Below are 16,826 nucleotides of genomic sequence, written 5' to 3'. Positions count from 1 at the left end.
AAAAAAGTTACTGGCCAACTTTTTCAAAAGAAAAAGTTCTTTGTTGATATGTAACAATTTAGGAAAATGCCATCAAGAACCATTTTTAATCTCTCCAGTCTATTTAACCTAACCAGGTACCAGCAAACCAGTAAATAGCTGTTAATAGCTACATGCTTTCTCTTCAGTATTATCTAGACACGCGTTAGCGTGTCAAGTCAAGTTAAAATAAATGAACTGGCGAGCAGCACCGTGTGTGCTGTTACGTGTGTAATATTATACGAACCATTGACACATAAACGTGTCAAATTTGTCTCATATATTGAGACTCGCAGGATACATATGTGCTTCAAATTTCATTAACACATTTCAAACTGTTATTTAGATATTAACGTCGTAAATTGTCATTTTTATCACTGACTGTCCTATAGATCAAAACTAACCCAGTTCCAGGTGACCTAGAAAGTTCAAATTTAGCATGCAGATAGGTAATCGAGTGAATACAAAGAAAAAAACTGACACTGGTAAATCTTTATCTTATAATTTTTCACTTAATTGATTCTATTAAGAACACTTATATGTGGCGTAGCATAGGTCACTAGCACCCGGTGCGGATTCCAAATTTGCCGCTCTCTTATTTTTGCAATCGTTATCGAGTTTGAAGTCGAAATGACGGGCGGTTTTCGACATTTTGGTAGTACGAGTAACACTTTGACAGATTTACGCATGTAAATTTAAAGTTCGTTAATTTCTTATCGAGTTTGAACTCGATTGATTTATTTAGGTGAGAGCAGGTGAAACTTTATTTTGAAAATTAACTATTAAGCGAGTGAGGCAAAAAATTTAATTTCTTTAGAAAAAGTTAAACCTCCGCAGCGCCGCCCCCGGCAAAGTGCCACCCGGTGCGGACCGCACCCTGCGATACCCTCCCCCCCCCCTGTTACGCCACTGCTTATATACTTAGTTTCTGTGATAACTGTATAAAAAAAAAAATATAAGAATCAGAAATAAAAAATTAAGTAGAACAGTAACTTCAAAAGACAGCCAAACTTTATGTGGATTTTAAGGTCTTCACGTGAATATATAACCAGATTTAGTACTTATAATTGAGAGGAAAATCGACTTTCGTATTTATTACGATATTAACTGGGATTTAGTATTAATTATTGCTTCAATATTTCGCGCGCATCATTAGAGCATTTCAGTACACGGCTCCGATGCGACACCGGAGCAGCGGGGTGGGGCGAAATGTTGATCATTTTAGAATGGCTAATGGGTATAGTAACAAGTCAAGAGAGTTGTACTTGATCTAATCGACTCCTCAAATTAACCGCTAAAAATAAAAAGGATAGGCTTAAAGAGATCATATCTTATTTTAGAGTGCTGTACGGATGATACAGGATGTTTATTTCCCACTCAAAATATATGTAACCAGTTTAATACTACAATGTTGGCAAGTATGGAACACAAAAAAGACAATTATACCCCGTAAACGTAGGAAAATACAATATTTTAACAAAAACCATTTGGTATTAATTTGTTAGAAATAAGTACCTACTTACTAATTATTTATGAACAAAAAGTAAAGTAAAGTAATGATATCCCATCAAAACATATATGTGAAATGAGAGCCAAGTTCAATATTAAGATATAGGCCTTGGTTGTTGACTTCAACGACAAAAGAAGTGAGATCTCAATTGGTGCAAAGTTCAATGGTCAGCCCTGAAATTTATTTATAACTACATAAAATATCATTTCTGTTTATAGCTTAGGAGGATATATTGTGGCCTAAGGTCTGATTTAGCAGTTCTCATATGTTATAGCCTTCGCAAGTTCTAAACCTGTTGACTACACTAGCATTGACTGTAAAGGTTAGCATCTCACCCCTCGTAACACATTGTGACTGTGTGAGCCTTTCCAAACACCACAGTTCTAACTAACTCCTGCAATCACAACTGGACGTGACTTCCCATAAAAAATCTTTTCTTTTCTATCTTGTTAGCAATTGACCCCTCATCACCAGTGTGACCGTGTGAAACTTATCTTCGATAAATAATTCAGGATCACACCAATCAACATATTTTTTTATACATATACATTTTTTACTTGTTTTTCCTTATATTATATTTTCTACAATCAATTCACGTTCTTAATTAGTTTCTTATATTATTTTATATAACGACCTACAACGTTAAATCCCTATCGACTTATTAACGTCTACTGGAACTAACAGAATCCTTAGGAAAGATAAAGTACGATATTATTGGTCTCTCAGAAGTAAGAAAACTCAGCAACAGAATAGAGGAACACGACGAATTTATTTTCTACTACTTTGGAGTAACGCCGGGATTATATGAAGGTTTTATTATTAAAAAGCACTTAAAAAATTAAAAAAATCTTTCGACAATATGGAGGAGGCCTTCACCTCCCATCGAGAGTGGTTCTTGCAATAACAAATTACATTAAAAAATAAATATATAAATAATGCATGCACAATGTTTCTTAACTGTGAATCTGTTCTGGTGCAAGAAATAAAAGGCATTTTATTTTATTTATATTTATTTTATATATTATTTTCAAATCCAAAGATAAAATTCACAATCATAATTTGTTACAAACAAAACAATAAAAGTCTTATTATATTACCATTTGTTTTGAGTTTACATTCAGCCAAAAAGTTATAATACCAAAAAAATGATAACCCTCACACACCCCTGAAATAAAATTGCGTCCTCTGATAAACGCAAGGTGAAATGTAACACTTCAATGGACTAATTATAGGTGTACTATATATAAAATATAGTGGATGTTTTATATTATGGCAATAAAAGTTTATTGGTTATTTATTTATTTCACAATTATTAAAAAACATTGAACGTATCAAAAAATTATATATATATTTTTCTAAGATGTCTAGTTTTCTAAGATGGCGGCCGCTTGACAAGGGTTGCAACCCCACAAACTTGATAAGCTTCTACTGGAGCGCCTTTCCCCTGTCCCATCCCTAAAATAAAATTTAAAAATTTTATTCTACCAACTATAATAAGTTTACATCAAAATTATCTGAAATTTGCAAGCATTTTAAAGATTATATAGCTGCACGTCCCTTCAAAGTTTACAGGAGTTCATAGACACGTTCCTACGCACCTACGTGCGTACAAAGATTTATATGTATAAAATATAATATTTTTAGAAGGCTTAAGAATTACTTTCTATTGCATAATATGATCAGATCAGCATCAGCATAGAATCATATCGACGAAACTAGTTTAATACGTATTCTTTTTTGGTGGTTGGGGTTGGGGGTTTACTTGGCGCTTCGTTAGTTTAGGAGAAGGCAGTTTTTTTTTTTTTTTTACCTTGAATGTGATAAGTCTGCCGGTAATATGGCAGTAGTAACCCTACTAGCCACGTTTATTTCTTGTATCTGAAAAATGAGTTAGTTAATATATAATTTTGACTAATTTATCATTTAACGTTGTTTATTGACCAATTTATTTACGCAACGCCAATATCATAAACTTTACCTCAGTAGACATTTTCTCATCTAGCCACAGGCCCCACTATTGACCATATTAGCTCATCCACGAATTATTATTTCGAATATTCTTTAATTGTTGGAGACCCTTCACCCATATTTGTGCTTTTGCATTTTTGTTGTAAACTGTCTTTTTTTTTTAAATATTATATTTAAATCACGCCCTACCTTAAATTGATTTGTATATTGATCTTTATATAATTTTATTAAATAAATAGGAAAAATAAGAATTTGTCTTAAAAGTTAACCAATTCTCTTCCTGTCATGTCCTAAAGCATGAAATGTCCTGCAAGCTGCTCCCACAACTTTTCCATCTCCAGTCGTCCTTGCAATGAGTGGATGGTGGTTTATGGTAAGTAACTATGAAGGCAATTTGATGTTGCGTTGCTTTGGTTCTTGAACTCATTATTGAAATAATTCTGTGTATGAAATGAAATAAATCTAATAAGTTAATTGAATTAAAAGTAAAAATATATTTATAAAAATACACCTATAAAGTACAAAAATATTACTTATAGGTACCTATTTATATAAATTGCACTTTACTTGTAATTTAACTAGCTATGAATGATTATTTTTTGTCTGCTCGCCAAAGTCCCTCCCTTCTTTTTTTTGTATAGATAAAAAATCCTAAGATTCAGAAATAAATTGATTAATGAAATAAACATTAAATTCCAGATTCTAGTTGAATATTAAAATATTTACATATTACTTCATTGATTTTCTTAAACTGGCAATTTACGATTAAGATTGCTATATGAGTTCCAATTGTTGGAAAACAAATAATGAAAATATTCTGGTTTGGATAACCTACTATTTACATAGTTAAAAACGATTAAAACGCTACCTTAAATATTATTAAATCCTACCACAAAAAGTTCCTATTTTAAAAATCATCCTTTGCTTAATACCTAATAATTTTACAATTTTTATGGATATATTATTTAGGGAATTAAATAATTGTGTGATTTACTATTATTTATATGAAGCTACAATATGCTATTATAACTATGTTAGGGACAGATTAACACTTTTTTTTTCACAAACTTCATGGTTTTTATTGTAAGATTAATATAGATGGGATTAAAACAAGATGTTTAGTTATAGTATATTGTGTTAATTGTTCTTTATTTATTAATAAATGCCCTTTTTAATTTTATAATTGACATTAAATCATGTAATATTGAAAATATAGATCAAAACATCAAATAAATGATATGAACTTATCACAATGTATTAAAAATCATTATAAGGAAATTATGTATTTTTAATTTTGTGAAATATCATGTTAAAATATTTTACACAATTGTTAATATAAAAAATTGTATTTTTAGTTTTTTTATATTTCCAATTACCTACTGCAAGTATAAACCAAGTACATATTTCTTTTAATGATGTCATATTGTATTGTTATATTTTAAGTAATATGTAGTATCAATGAAAAAGCCTCTTTATATTTATTTATTTTGAATGTATACACAATGTACATACTATATAAATACTATACACATTTATATTCAAATATGATCACAAGTCCTTTAATTTGTGTTTATTATTGACCCCGTCCAATCTGTCTTTCCAAGTGAATGTGAAGTGCATTTTGAATATGTTATTATATAGGTACTATATGAAGCTAACTTTAATTTACTCAAAGAAAACATGAATTGCATATTTAAAGTTACATCTCAACAATCCATAATTATTATGACTTATTGATCAAATGTTGCATTTAATAATATAATTTAAAAAAGTACTTTTATATCTATTCATTGATTGGTGAATAGAATTTAAAAGAATTCCTATAGATCACAAGTGATAAACATAAATCACCTTATAATTAGTTTAAGTTTAAAAGCAACGGTATACTTGCTGAAAAAATTAAATTCAATATGCATTGCAATGATACATAATATATTTTTTTGACTCAACATTTATGAACCTAAACTATGAAGAACTATTTAATGTCAAATTTAATTACTGATTAATTAGATAAAAATTAACACGAAATTAAACTATGATAATATTTTAAAAATTAATCTTTTTATTAAATAGAAACATGAGATTTTTATTTTAACTTTAATCTTAATGATTGAAATATTAATAAATTTACTATCCTTACCCAGTTTCATGCTTTTCTATACTTATCCATTTAAATTATGTACAATCTTATAAAGGAAAGTTGATAATAATTTATTCAATCTCTGTTTTCATAATTATTTGTTTTTATATTTTTTATTTTATTCTTCCTATGGATTTCCTATAAAATATTTTGTTTCCATATAATCAAGTTATATAACAAGTTATTATTATGCGGTAAACTAGGCCTTATTAATGTTTGAACCAATTTAGCTAAATCACTAAAGTTAAGTATTGCACTCGAGGAATTCAAATTATCTGGCTCGCCTAATGTATTAAATGGCATACGCTTCGGCACGGTCGATGGCCACGGAGAAAAAATGGGCTTGTAATTCAGAATCATCCACACTGGACAGTGGACAGGAATCTCCACTCTGGAACTCACCTTCGCCGTTAACGCGAAGTCGCAGAATAAACTCTTGAAGTCACAATATCTCGTCCGGTCGCAGAATAGCTCGATCTTCTTCCAATGCCATATTATTTCGTTGCTAATCTTCACTTCTTTGTGCTACTTTTATTTTTTCTTGAGTTCCATCTATTGTTATGAGAAATATCAACGTCTTCACCAGATTGTCGCTCATTAAAAGGATCGCGTTATCGTTTAAAACGAGGCATTATTGAAACGAAAATTATCCCACTTCTTATAACAAATAAACCAGTACACAGAATATTATTTTCTTTTATTTCATAAACCTAATGCTGCGGTTAAAATAAACTAAAATTGTCAATAATCTTCTAATTACATTATAAATCAGTGACTATCATTTAATATTTCTAATTTTACGCGGGAAAACATATTATATTAATATTATATACTCTATTTCAACCATAACAGGAAAACGAAACAACATTTGACAGCAAATTGACGCCATATCATTGGTCGAGAGCTTGATTAGTCTATGATATTCACTATGGACTTGCGTAAAAATGGCGTTTTGAATCTTCGTTCAAAACGTCATGTTAATTTAAATGACGTTTTGAAATCGGATACAATAACAAAATCTAAATTTATTAAATATATAATTAATATAAATGTAACTGTATAAATAAGTATTTCTAACAAATGTAACCAATAAGAGTTTTACTAATTACTTATAGATATACATATTTTATTATTATATTATTTTGATACTAGACCCAAACACTTCAAATTTATTTATTTGTGTATATTATTTAAACTTTTTGTTAATGTTTCTAACATTATATAATATTTTAATAAATTCTTAATATTTTTTTCATATAAACAAATAGTAAATGCATAAGTGCAATTCAGACATGCGCACACTTATCGGATTCTAGCTATCTGCTATGCCCGGGTAAAATCTAGGCATTGGAGCTCCTGCATCGGTGCTTTGATAACGTATATTTCACAATTATTGTGTCTGTTTGTTTTTAATTAGTATTAAAAGTACTAACTCGTGAAAATGTTGTTATACTGTGATCCTGAGAACGGCTCGGAAACCGTATGTTTTATATTTATTTATGTTTATATGTCATAGATGTCGGAATTAAATATTATTACAATAATTAATGTAATGTATTAATAAATTTATAAATATGGAGCGCTGCGAATAATTTCATGCTAGCCTATTTCATAAGATATTCAGATATAAGTTGCACATCATTGATGCGAATTTTTTACATATTTTTGTTATTTTGCTCATATATAAGGAAATAAAAAGGCTGTTAAGGTAGCTGAGCTAAACTTTTTAAGATATGTTATTGATTTCGTCCCACCTTTCCTTACCCCGAGGAAGGCGTGTCCGCGCAGTTTGAGGTAAGGGAAGGGGGAAAGCTCGCAGCTGCGCACTGAGCTGAAAATATTTTCTTCTCTAATTCCAATTGATTGATTTTATGCTTGAATTATGTTAACTGTTACTTGACAAATTTGAACCGGTAAGGAAGTAAAAAGCGACAAATTTTGTTATAGCCACCACATCATTACCACAAAACAATGAGCGACGAAAGTAAAGAGGAGGTCAGCATGCAACCAGATTCAAGCAGCGAGTCAGCATCTGAAGACGAATCGGCTCCTGCTGACGCTTTAACCCGATATTATTATGGTAAGATAACATACTAGAACATCGACTACATTTTCATTAACTATATTTGGAAGATTCTATTAAACTTGAAATTAATTATGTTTTTACAAAGATACGGCCATTGCGGAGTCACTAGCGGAGAACATGTATAATCTAGCCGTGGAGTCGGACCAAGATGATGACTACGATGATTGTATGTAACTAACGCAAAAAAATATTACTATATTAATTCGTTCCTAACAATGTTGTAATTAAATTTAACTTTTACAGTGGATCCATCGTCCTCTTCTCGCCCACCACCGCAGCCGTTTGTTTTTGAGAACTACGCAGAAAACGATTCTGAAGAATCTGATATCGATACCAAGATAAGCAAAATTGCGGGCTTGGAACATCTGGTATAGTTTTTCATTTGTAATTTATCGAGGCTATTTATAATTTAAATATGTTGAATTGTTATTTGTATACTTACTTTTTAAAAAAATAATCAACAGGTTGTGAACAGTCCTCTTTGGTACGCGCATGTAAAGCCACACTTGACTGAACTGGAACGACTGCAGTTGTGGAACGACACTCCTTGGGTGAGGTTTCATTTACTAGCTAAATATAAATTTATAAAATAATTTTGCATCGATAAAATATAATATTAACAAATGTTTTTTTTTGCAGACAGAAAAATTTTATTGGGATGACTCCGATGACGCTGATACTGACGTTGAACCTGCTCCTCCGCTATTTAAGAAACAGTGCTACATCGCACTTATTTAAAAAAAAAATGTATTTAAACTATTTTTTGTTAATGGATATCATATTATTTTGGATTGTTTATAAGCCTTTTCAAGTATATCTAATTGGAAGTAGGGCAATGCGAAATTGGAGTGTTACATACATATATGTGTAGATTATGTATTCTACGAAAAATAATATCTATTATATTCTTTTTAAATTAGTTTCAAATCTTCTTAACATTATATCATGAGCAAATATTAATTATAAAAAAAATTGTCATACAAACATGCCAGAAAATTTTTCATATTTCATGCATTAAAAATGTAGGTACATATATTTATTGGGCTTACGATATACACAGATATACACAGTAATGATGGAATATATATATGAGTAGAGTATTGTAAATGGAAGAAGTCTCATATTCACATAAAGATCATCGGCGGCACTACAATAATGAAGAGTTAATAATTCATTTCATTTATTATATTATTTAAAGTTTGATATTCATATTTTAAAGAATAAAAATATTAATGTGATTATGCAAAATATATTTTATAATCAGTAAGCCTCGTAGTTGATATTATATAGATAGTGTCAGCTGATTTCATTATGACGTATGTCTCTCTTCGTTCGGGTAAATCGAAGTCATGAAATTGTTTAATAGAAATAAGAAAAAGATAATATGCTCGCAAAAATATAGGGAATTGAATTCGGGAGATCAAATATTACAACTGTTTGCGTAGCGTATATATATGGAGCAACATAAGGAAATTAATATAATAAATATAAAATATAAAGATGGTACTGTGTAAATAAGAAATATATATAATCGTAAGGAATGAACTGCAATCATATAACTACACTATCTTTTAATTTTATTTTAAAACAAATATCGTTTAGATATCTTCCGCCTAAAACGTTTTTCTATCTCTTATTCTTATCTTTATTATATACTATGTGTATCGCACAATGGAACGAATATATATGATATATATAATATATATGACTTTGAAAACATTCCAGTCTGAAGAGTATTAACTAAAAGGCGGCATTAGAGAATTTCTGTCTCGTCTCGAATGTTTTATGTGTAACTTAGAAATAAACATACCGTGTTTATTTACTTCTCTCGTAGAATCATAAAGTTAATCAAACTATTATTAAGTAGTTTTAGAATACTGAGATGTATTTCATTAAAGTTATAAGGACATCAATTATATTGAACTTATAATAAAAAACAATTAAACTTTTGTTGTTTATTTCATGGCTATCGAATTTTAGTATCACAATTCAAAGAATGAATAAAAATAAACAAACCTGATATTTACGCTTTGCATGCGATTCGATATTAGCTATACGAGTATGTCCCACGTAATGAATCAAATATTGCTTGTAAGATTTGGTTACAAACTCCATGGTTACAGAGAGACACCGGGACAAGAGAAACTAAAAAAAGGTTAGGTACAGTATGAAATTAGTGTACCTACTGTTGTTTACCTAGACGATGGTACATAGACCTTCGTGTGCGAGTCTGACTCGCACATGGCCAATTTTTGAAAGATTTCACGAAGTAGGTACCTACAATCCAATACATTTCCTATATTTTAACATTAGTACCGGTATTTTTACCGGGTTTTTCTTCGTAATTTTTTTGATTTTTCCTTAATTAAATCTAAATATTTTAACATAAAAATCTCAGTAAGACTTTTTTATTTATAAATACTAGCGATAAATAAATAATTTACTCGAAATGATTCAAATATTTTAATATATTCCAATTTTTTTTTGTATGTTGTTCGGAACGTATTAAAATTAGTGTTGTATCTCGATAGACAAGCGATAGTCTAAGCGGTCGTTAAGGTGCTAGCGATACTATCTACAGTCTATCGATAGCATTGACACGTGACAGTGACGTAATATTTTAAATTAAAAGTAATGTTCTTTGCAATACTATCGATGACAGTGACGTGATAGTTTAGGTTAAAAGTAATGGTTTTTGCTCGCGCGTGGCGCAATTATCTGTGCTCTCATGACACAAATAAAAACCAAAACAAAAGAAGTTATTGGCATTACAGAAAAAAAGTTTCAGGCAATAATTGTACATAATTAAAAGATCACTTTGAGAATCGGTAAAATTTAATAAAATTTAATGGTTGGGGAGAAAACGACGAAAAATAGAGAAAAAAAGTAAAATTTTTGTCTTGCGGGAGTAATAACTTGAAAAATATTAATGTTATAAAAAAAAGTTTGAAATAAAAAAGTTAATAAATTTTATTTAGAAGAGAATAGGCTTCTACAATTTTATGCCTAACACTGATATTTCTCGAGATATCGAATTAAACGCGATTCCATCGAAATGACCTTGAGCTGACCTCAGTACAACCCCTCAAATTGGAATTTATGCTCAGAATACACCCCCTTACGACCCTTATAATCCCCAAACTGTGTTCGTTCATGTTTTTTTATTTCGTAATTTGACTTCGAGGTCAACTATCGATAGTTCTGCAACACACAGATTAAAATGAAAACAGACGTCATTATTAACAATTATTGTCAAATTAAACTTTAACATATCATAAGAAAAATAAATGCTTAAATACTTTTTATTTAAAACTTTCATTAAATTCGTCTTAGCTTACGATCGAATTGATTGATTAAACGATAAGATATAATCAATAAAATGGATGCGCAGTCGATTCGTAATACATCTTTAACTATTTGACTTTTCGTCAGCGTATTAGATATTATTATTAATTTCTTCTTCGTACATTATATTGCAGTACGAACTTAAAATATTCCAGTTCCAGTATTGTTTAAATGCACCACTATATGTACCAACAGAAACATAGTTGTCTAGATAGTGTTGTCACTATGATTTTTGAAGTAGGCAACATTAAAAATAATAAAACATTGGCGGGAAATTTAATTTCTCTGTCTCTTCTGGATACGCTGGAACCGGGAACATTGTTATGACATTATCTTACATTACTGTATTGCTTTACATTAATTGCTTAACTTAACCAATAAAGAAAAACGGTCTTAATTAATTTAGAGAGTGATAGGTACATACAACACATATAAATACACCGTACAAATAACTAGCAGCAATTAATTAACAAATAACTTTCATTTACAATAGGTACCTAAGTGATATTTAACTAGAATTTATGAAATACCTATCGTAAATCTAACCTTAATATATCGCTCATATCTTTTAGAAAATATACAATTATACAGCATTTTTTTTGGATAAGAATAGTTATCAAAATGGATTGGACACTAATGGATAGCTTCTCTTAGCCTAATTACTATTAGATGATGAGTTGAAGAAGGGACTAATACCTAATACTTTAAGTGTTGTGTGCCAACTTTACTCATACCTTGGTATGAAATCAACTGAGAATGACGATAAAAGGGAATCATTTTCAAATCAAGCACTTAAAAAAAATATAACTTCTAAAGAATTGAAGGATTAGTACTGTAAAATGATTACAAGAACTGTTTATGCAATATTAAGTTCTAATTCAGTTCAAAAGAGAATGTTAGATGTTGATATCAGATTACAAGTTATTAGTTTTAAGAATGTAATACTTATGAGGAAATTGTTTTAACAAATAAATATATTTGAAGTTAAAGACATTTCTTTTAATTCTTTCATTAATATATTTTAAATATTATAGGCAAAATAAAAATAGCAGCTTTTTAAAATTATTTTATTACCTCAATATTTTAATAAAACAGGTAAATAGGTAATGTCAAATTGCAATGAATAAATGTAGTTACATAATTTTAAACAGAAACTTAGTTAGAATTTTATTAAGCAAATAAAATCATAACATCCACCACATACCTATTTAAATATATAAAATTACAAATTACATAAAGGAATGCTTTGTTGAAAATTTTGGATAATTATATTTCTATCAAAATATTATTTAGCTGGTAGTAAATAAATAATTTTATTTGAAATTCAGAACTACAAAATATATATCTAATGTTAAAATATATATCATGTTTTGCTATCTGAGTAATAAGAACTTATAAACTGAAGAGAAAGACTATATTATGCAGTATCTGTTATTTCATATTTGCACGGGCTGGTTTTACATTAATTTAAATTTACTGTATTATTTAAAGTATTTTACATGACTAATATATGATATTTTTATTTATAAATTTAAATTATGTATATTTAACACACATTTAAAATATTCACCTCATTTTAAACATAAAATTTTAATTATAATTGTGTTAAAAATAATTACATTTGAAGTCTTAATATTACATAACTTAACCTAATATCTAGTAAGTATACATTAATTTATTTTTAAAGATTAAAAGTCTATACTGATTATCCTATTTTCATCTTATTATTGAAATTCAAAAGATCAAAACCTTTCATCAATTTACTTAGTTTCATTATGGCATAACATATGTAATCTTTTTTCTTATAATTTTCAGTCGATCTATGATACCACATATAAGTTACCACCTTTCAACCCAAAATATTTAACTAGTATTGAATGTACTAATAACACATACGCCAAATGTTCTGTAACAGATCATGAGGTTAAAACACAGCTTCTATCCTTAAATTGCAATAAAGGGGCGGGACCCGATCTAATATCACCTACATTTATTAAAAATTGTGCTAAAGTTTTAGTTAACCCCCTTACAACAATATATAATAAATCACTTCAATCGGGAATATTCCCAGCTAAATGGAAAGTAACTTATATAACGCCAATTCATAAATCTGGAGACATTAATAATATTTCTAATTACAGACCAATATCCATACTATCTACTTTTGGGAAAGTTTTTGAGTCACTAATTCAAAAAAAGATGTATTCTCATTTAAAACCTTACTTTGATTCATACTAGCATGGCTTTTGTCCACATAAATCCACAACATATATATATGTAAGCTTTGTGATTACATTCGAGTGTTAGTTAGCAGTTGAGTCGAAGGAGGCCGTCTCAGTAAAAAACCATATAATATTTTTTAATGACATAAGAAGTGTCAATTAATTTAAAATATTCATTTTAAACTTAGTGATAAACGTTTTTTTTTATTAATTAGTATTTTAGTTCAGTTAAGAGTGGAAAGGACAATTCCAGTTCTCTTTAAGGAAGAAATAAAGCATGAACATTGCAATTGTCGATTCTCTATTTTTTAGGTTTGTATTATAGTTAGCCATTTGTATTGTAAAATTTATTTGTTATTAACAAAATTAAACTCTATTTTTTAGATGAATCAAATTGTTTAATGCTTGAAAAACCCATGACCTTATAAATCGACAATTTATTTACATGTAAAAAAAAAGGAAATATTTTCTTTTGCACTTACGTAATGGAGAAATTAAGATTTGAATTTATTATAAAAGCCAAACCAGACGATAATAAGACAAGTATTTATGCCATAACCTCCATTACGGATATACACAACCAAACTTATATTGTGCCTAGAGAGTACCAACCAGTGCATCTACACAAAGAAATAATATAATAAAGCATGAAATATTTGACAAAATAAAAAAATCTCTTCAAAAAAGGCACGATAAGAGACAGGTATGGATAACATTAACTAAGGAAATGAAATCAACATATTTAGATGATGACAACTTACAGTTTGATGGGTTTTTACTTGAAAAAATAGAACAAAGAAATGAGTCTTTAACAACAGAACCAATATTGTTGAAAAAACCAGAAAATAAGATGAGATTAATATCAGAATTTTCAATAGAGAAGTTTTCAAAAAATACAACAAATGTTAAACAATGGTTAGATACTTTTGAAAATGAATGTGCACGATTACAAATAGATACAGATATACAAAAAATAGAAATTCTAAGATTGCTATTGGAAGATAGTTGTGTAGATTGGTACAGCTCAATGATTATTAAACATACTATAGATTCAGATTGGTCTGTATGGAAGAAAAGTTTGAGTGAAACCAAGGGACTGTATGACCCTGGTTCACAAATAACATTAATAAATTCAAAACTAGTTCAGGTGACGAATATGAAACCAAATTATTTTTATAACACGATAAAAACAATAAGTGGAGGGGGCAAAACAAAAGGATTGATTACGTTAGATGCGGAGCTATTGCATAAGAAGATTAAAATAAATGCATTTATCTATGAAAATGAACATTTTGAGTATGATTTAATACTAGGATTAGATTCAATACATAAATTTGGGTTGACTCATGATGAGAATTTAAATATCCAAATACAAAAAACAGACAATTTCAAAATAAGAAATAAGAATAATTTTGAAGACGAACAAACTAAAAATATGGGAATATATATAGAAGAAAAAGAATATGCTGTAAACTTTAATGAAGGTATAGATACAAACAAATTTAATATAGATACAGAACACTTAAATACTGATCAAAGAAAACAGATAAACATATTATTGGATAGTTACACTGATATCTTTGCAAAAAATAAATTTGACACTGGAAAAGTGAAGAACTATGAAGCCTGTATAGATTTACAAGTTGAAAAATATTGTTATAAAAGACCATATAGATGTTCAGTTCAAGACAAGCTAGAGATAGAAAATCAAATCTCACAACTGTTAAAACATGGATTGATTGAGGAATCATACAGTCCGTTTGGTGCACCTGTGACCTTAGCTTTTAAAAGGGATGAAGGAAAAAAAAGTAGATTATGCATAGACTTCAGAGATTTAAATAAATTAATCATACCTCAATCGCAACCATTTCCCCTAATAGAAGACTTAATAACAAAAACAATAAATTGTAATTATTTTACAACTCTAGATATTAATTCAGCTTTTTGGTCTATTCCATTAAAAATTTCAGACAAATACAAAACTGGTTTTGTAACACAGGAAGGCCATTACCAGTGGACTTGTTTACCCTTTGGCCTTAAAACATCACCGGCCATATTTCAACGAATTTTGGGAAATATTATAAGAAAAAATGACCTGTCGGGGTTTGCAGTGAATTTTATTGATGACATACTGGTTTTTTCTAAATCATTTGATGAACATATCACACACTTAAAAAAATTGTTGGATGCTATTCAAGAAGAGGGTTTCAGGTTGAAATTTACAAAATGCAAATTTGCAAGAGATTCTGTTAAGTATTTAGGCCATATATTACAAAAGAATACGATTACACCTCTAAAAGACAATTTAAAATCAATTAAAGATTTTCCTGCTCCTCAAAATAGAAAACAAATACGACAATTTTTAGGAAAAATTAATTTTTATGGAAAATACATTCCAAATGTTTCAATCATTCTTGACCCTTTACATAAATTACTGAGAAAAGTTCAGATATTTAATTGGACACAACAATGTGAGGATGCATTTCAGAAAATTAAAGATTATTTGTGTTCCAAACCAATACTAGCTATTTATAATCCACAAGCACCAATACTTATCTATACAGATACCAGTGCCGTAGGAATAGGAGCAGTTTTAAAACAAATTCAACACAATGGCGAAGAAAAACCGGTAGCATATTTTTCTAAAAAAATAAATGAATCACAAAGAAATAAAAAAGCTATATTTTTGGAATGCTTAGCCATAAAAGAGAGTATAAAATTTTGGCAACATTGGTTGATTGGAAACTATTTTACTGTCTATACAGATCACAAACCCTCAGAGAAGTTAAATGTAAGAAACAGACCTGATGATGAATTAGGCGATATGCCATATTATCTGTCACAATATAATTGTGAAATAAAATATTTCCCAGGAAAAAATAATACAGAAGCAGATTGTCTCAGCAGAAACCCAGTGTTGGACATAGATGCTAATAATGAAGATAATTTAAGGACGGTTAATATTATTGATATTCATGACATAAAATGTGATCAAGCACAAAATTTGCAAATAAAAGAACATGAAAAGAACATTGTGTTAGAAGACGGAATTTACTATAAAAAAAGTGGTAAAAGTAATAAAAAAATACTTCTAAGTGAAAATTACAGTAAAATTATAATAAAAAAAACCCATGAAAAATATTGTCATACTGGAATAAATCAAACAGAATCTAAAATAAAACGATTTTATACTGCACCGAATCTATCAGAAAATATCAAATATATATGCAAAAACTGTGAGACTTGTATAAAAAATAAAACAAGGTTAAATAAAAAGTATGGCTTTATATCGCAATTGGGCCCAGCTAATAAACCCTTTCAAATAATGTCACTGGACACAATAGGAGGATTTGGTGGGCAAAGATCAACAAAAAAGTATTTACATCTACTAGTTGACCACTTTACTAGATATGCATATACCCTATGTTCTAAGAATCAACACGCTCGAGACTTCATTAAACTCATAGAAAAAATTCCTAAAGAAGAAACAATAGACATCTTACTCTCTGATCAATATCCAGCTTTTAATTCGATTGA

At 29.0% G+C, this 16,826-nt stretch overlaps 1 protein-coding gene across 1 annotated transcript; it reads left to right on the top strand.

The window, feature by feature from the left end:
* The first annotated feature begins 6,995 nt into the window (after window positions 1–6,995).
* On the top strand, window positions 6,996–9,618 carry LOC125076265. Its single transcript, XM_047688362.1, has 6 exons — window positions 6,996–7,116; window positions 7,584–7,716; window positions 7,808–7,888; window positions 7,966–8,090; window positions 8,187–8,273; window positions 8,362–9,618. The coding sequence occupies exons 1-6, from the start codon at window positions 7,078–7,080 to the stop codon at window positions 8,458–8,460; spliced, it is 564 nt and encodes a 187-aa protein (XP_047544318.1). The 5' UTR covers window positions 6,996–7,077; the 3' UTR covers window positions 8,461–9,618.
* Window positions 9,619–16,826: the final 7,208 nt, after the last annotated feature.

This window comes from Vanessa atalanta, chromosome Z, assembly GCF_905147765.1.
Source record: "Vanessa atalanta chromosome Z, ilVanAtal1.2, whole genome shotgun sequence".
Taxonomy (NCBI): domain Eukaryota; kingdom Metazoa; phylum Arthropoda; class Insecta; order Lepidoptera; family Nymphalidae; genus Vanessa; species Vanessa atalanta.
The sequence above is the reverse complement of the archived record's forward strand: the minus strand, read 5'-3'. Positions and strand labels throughout refer to the sequence as shown.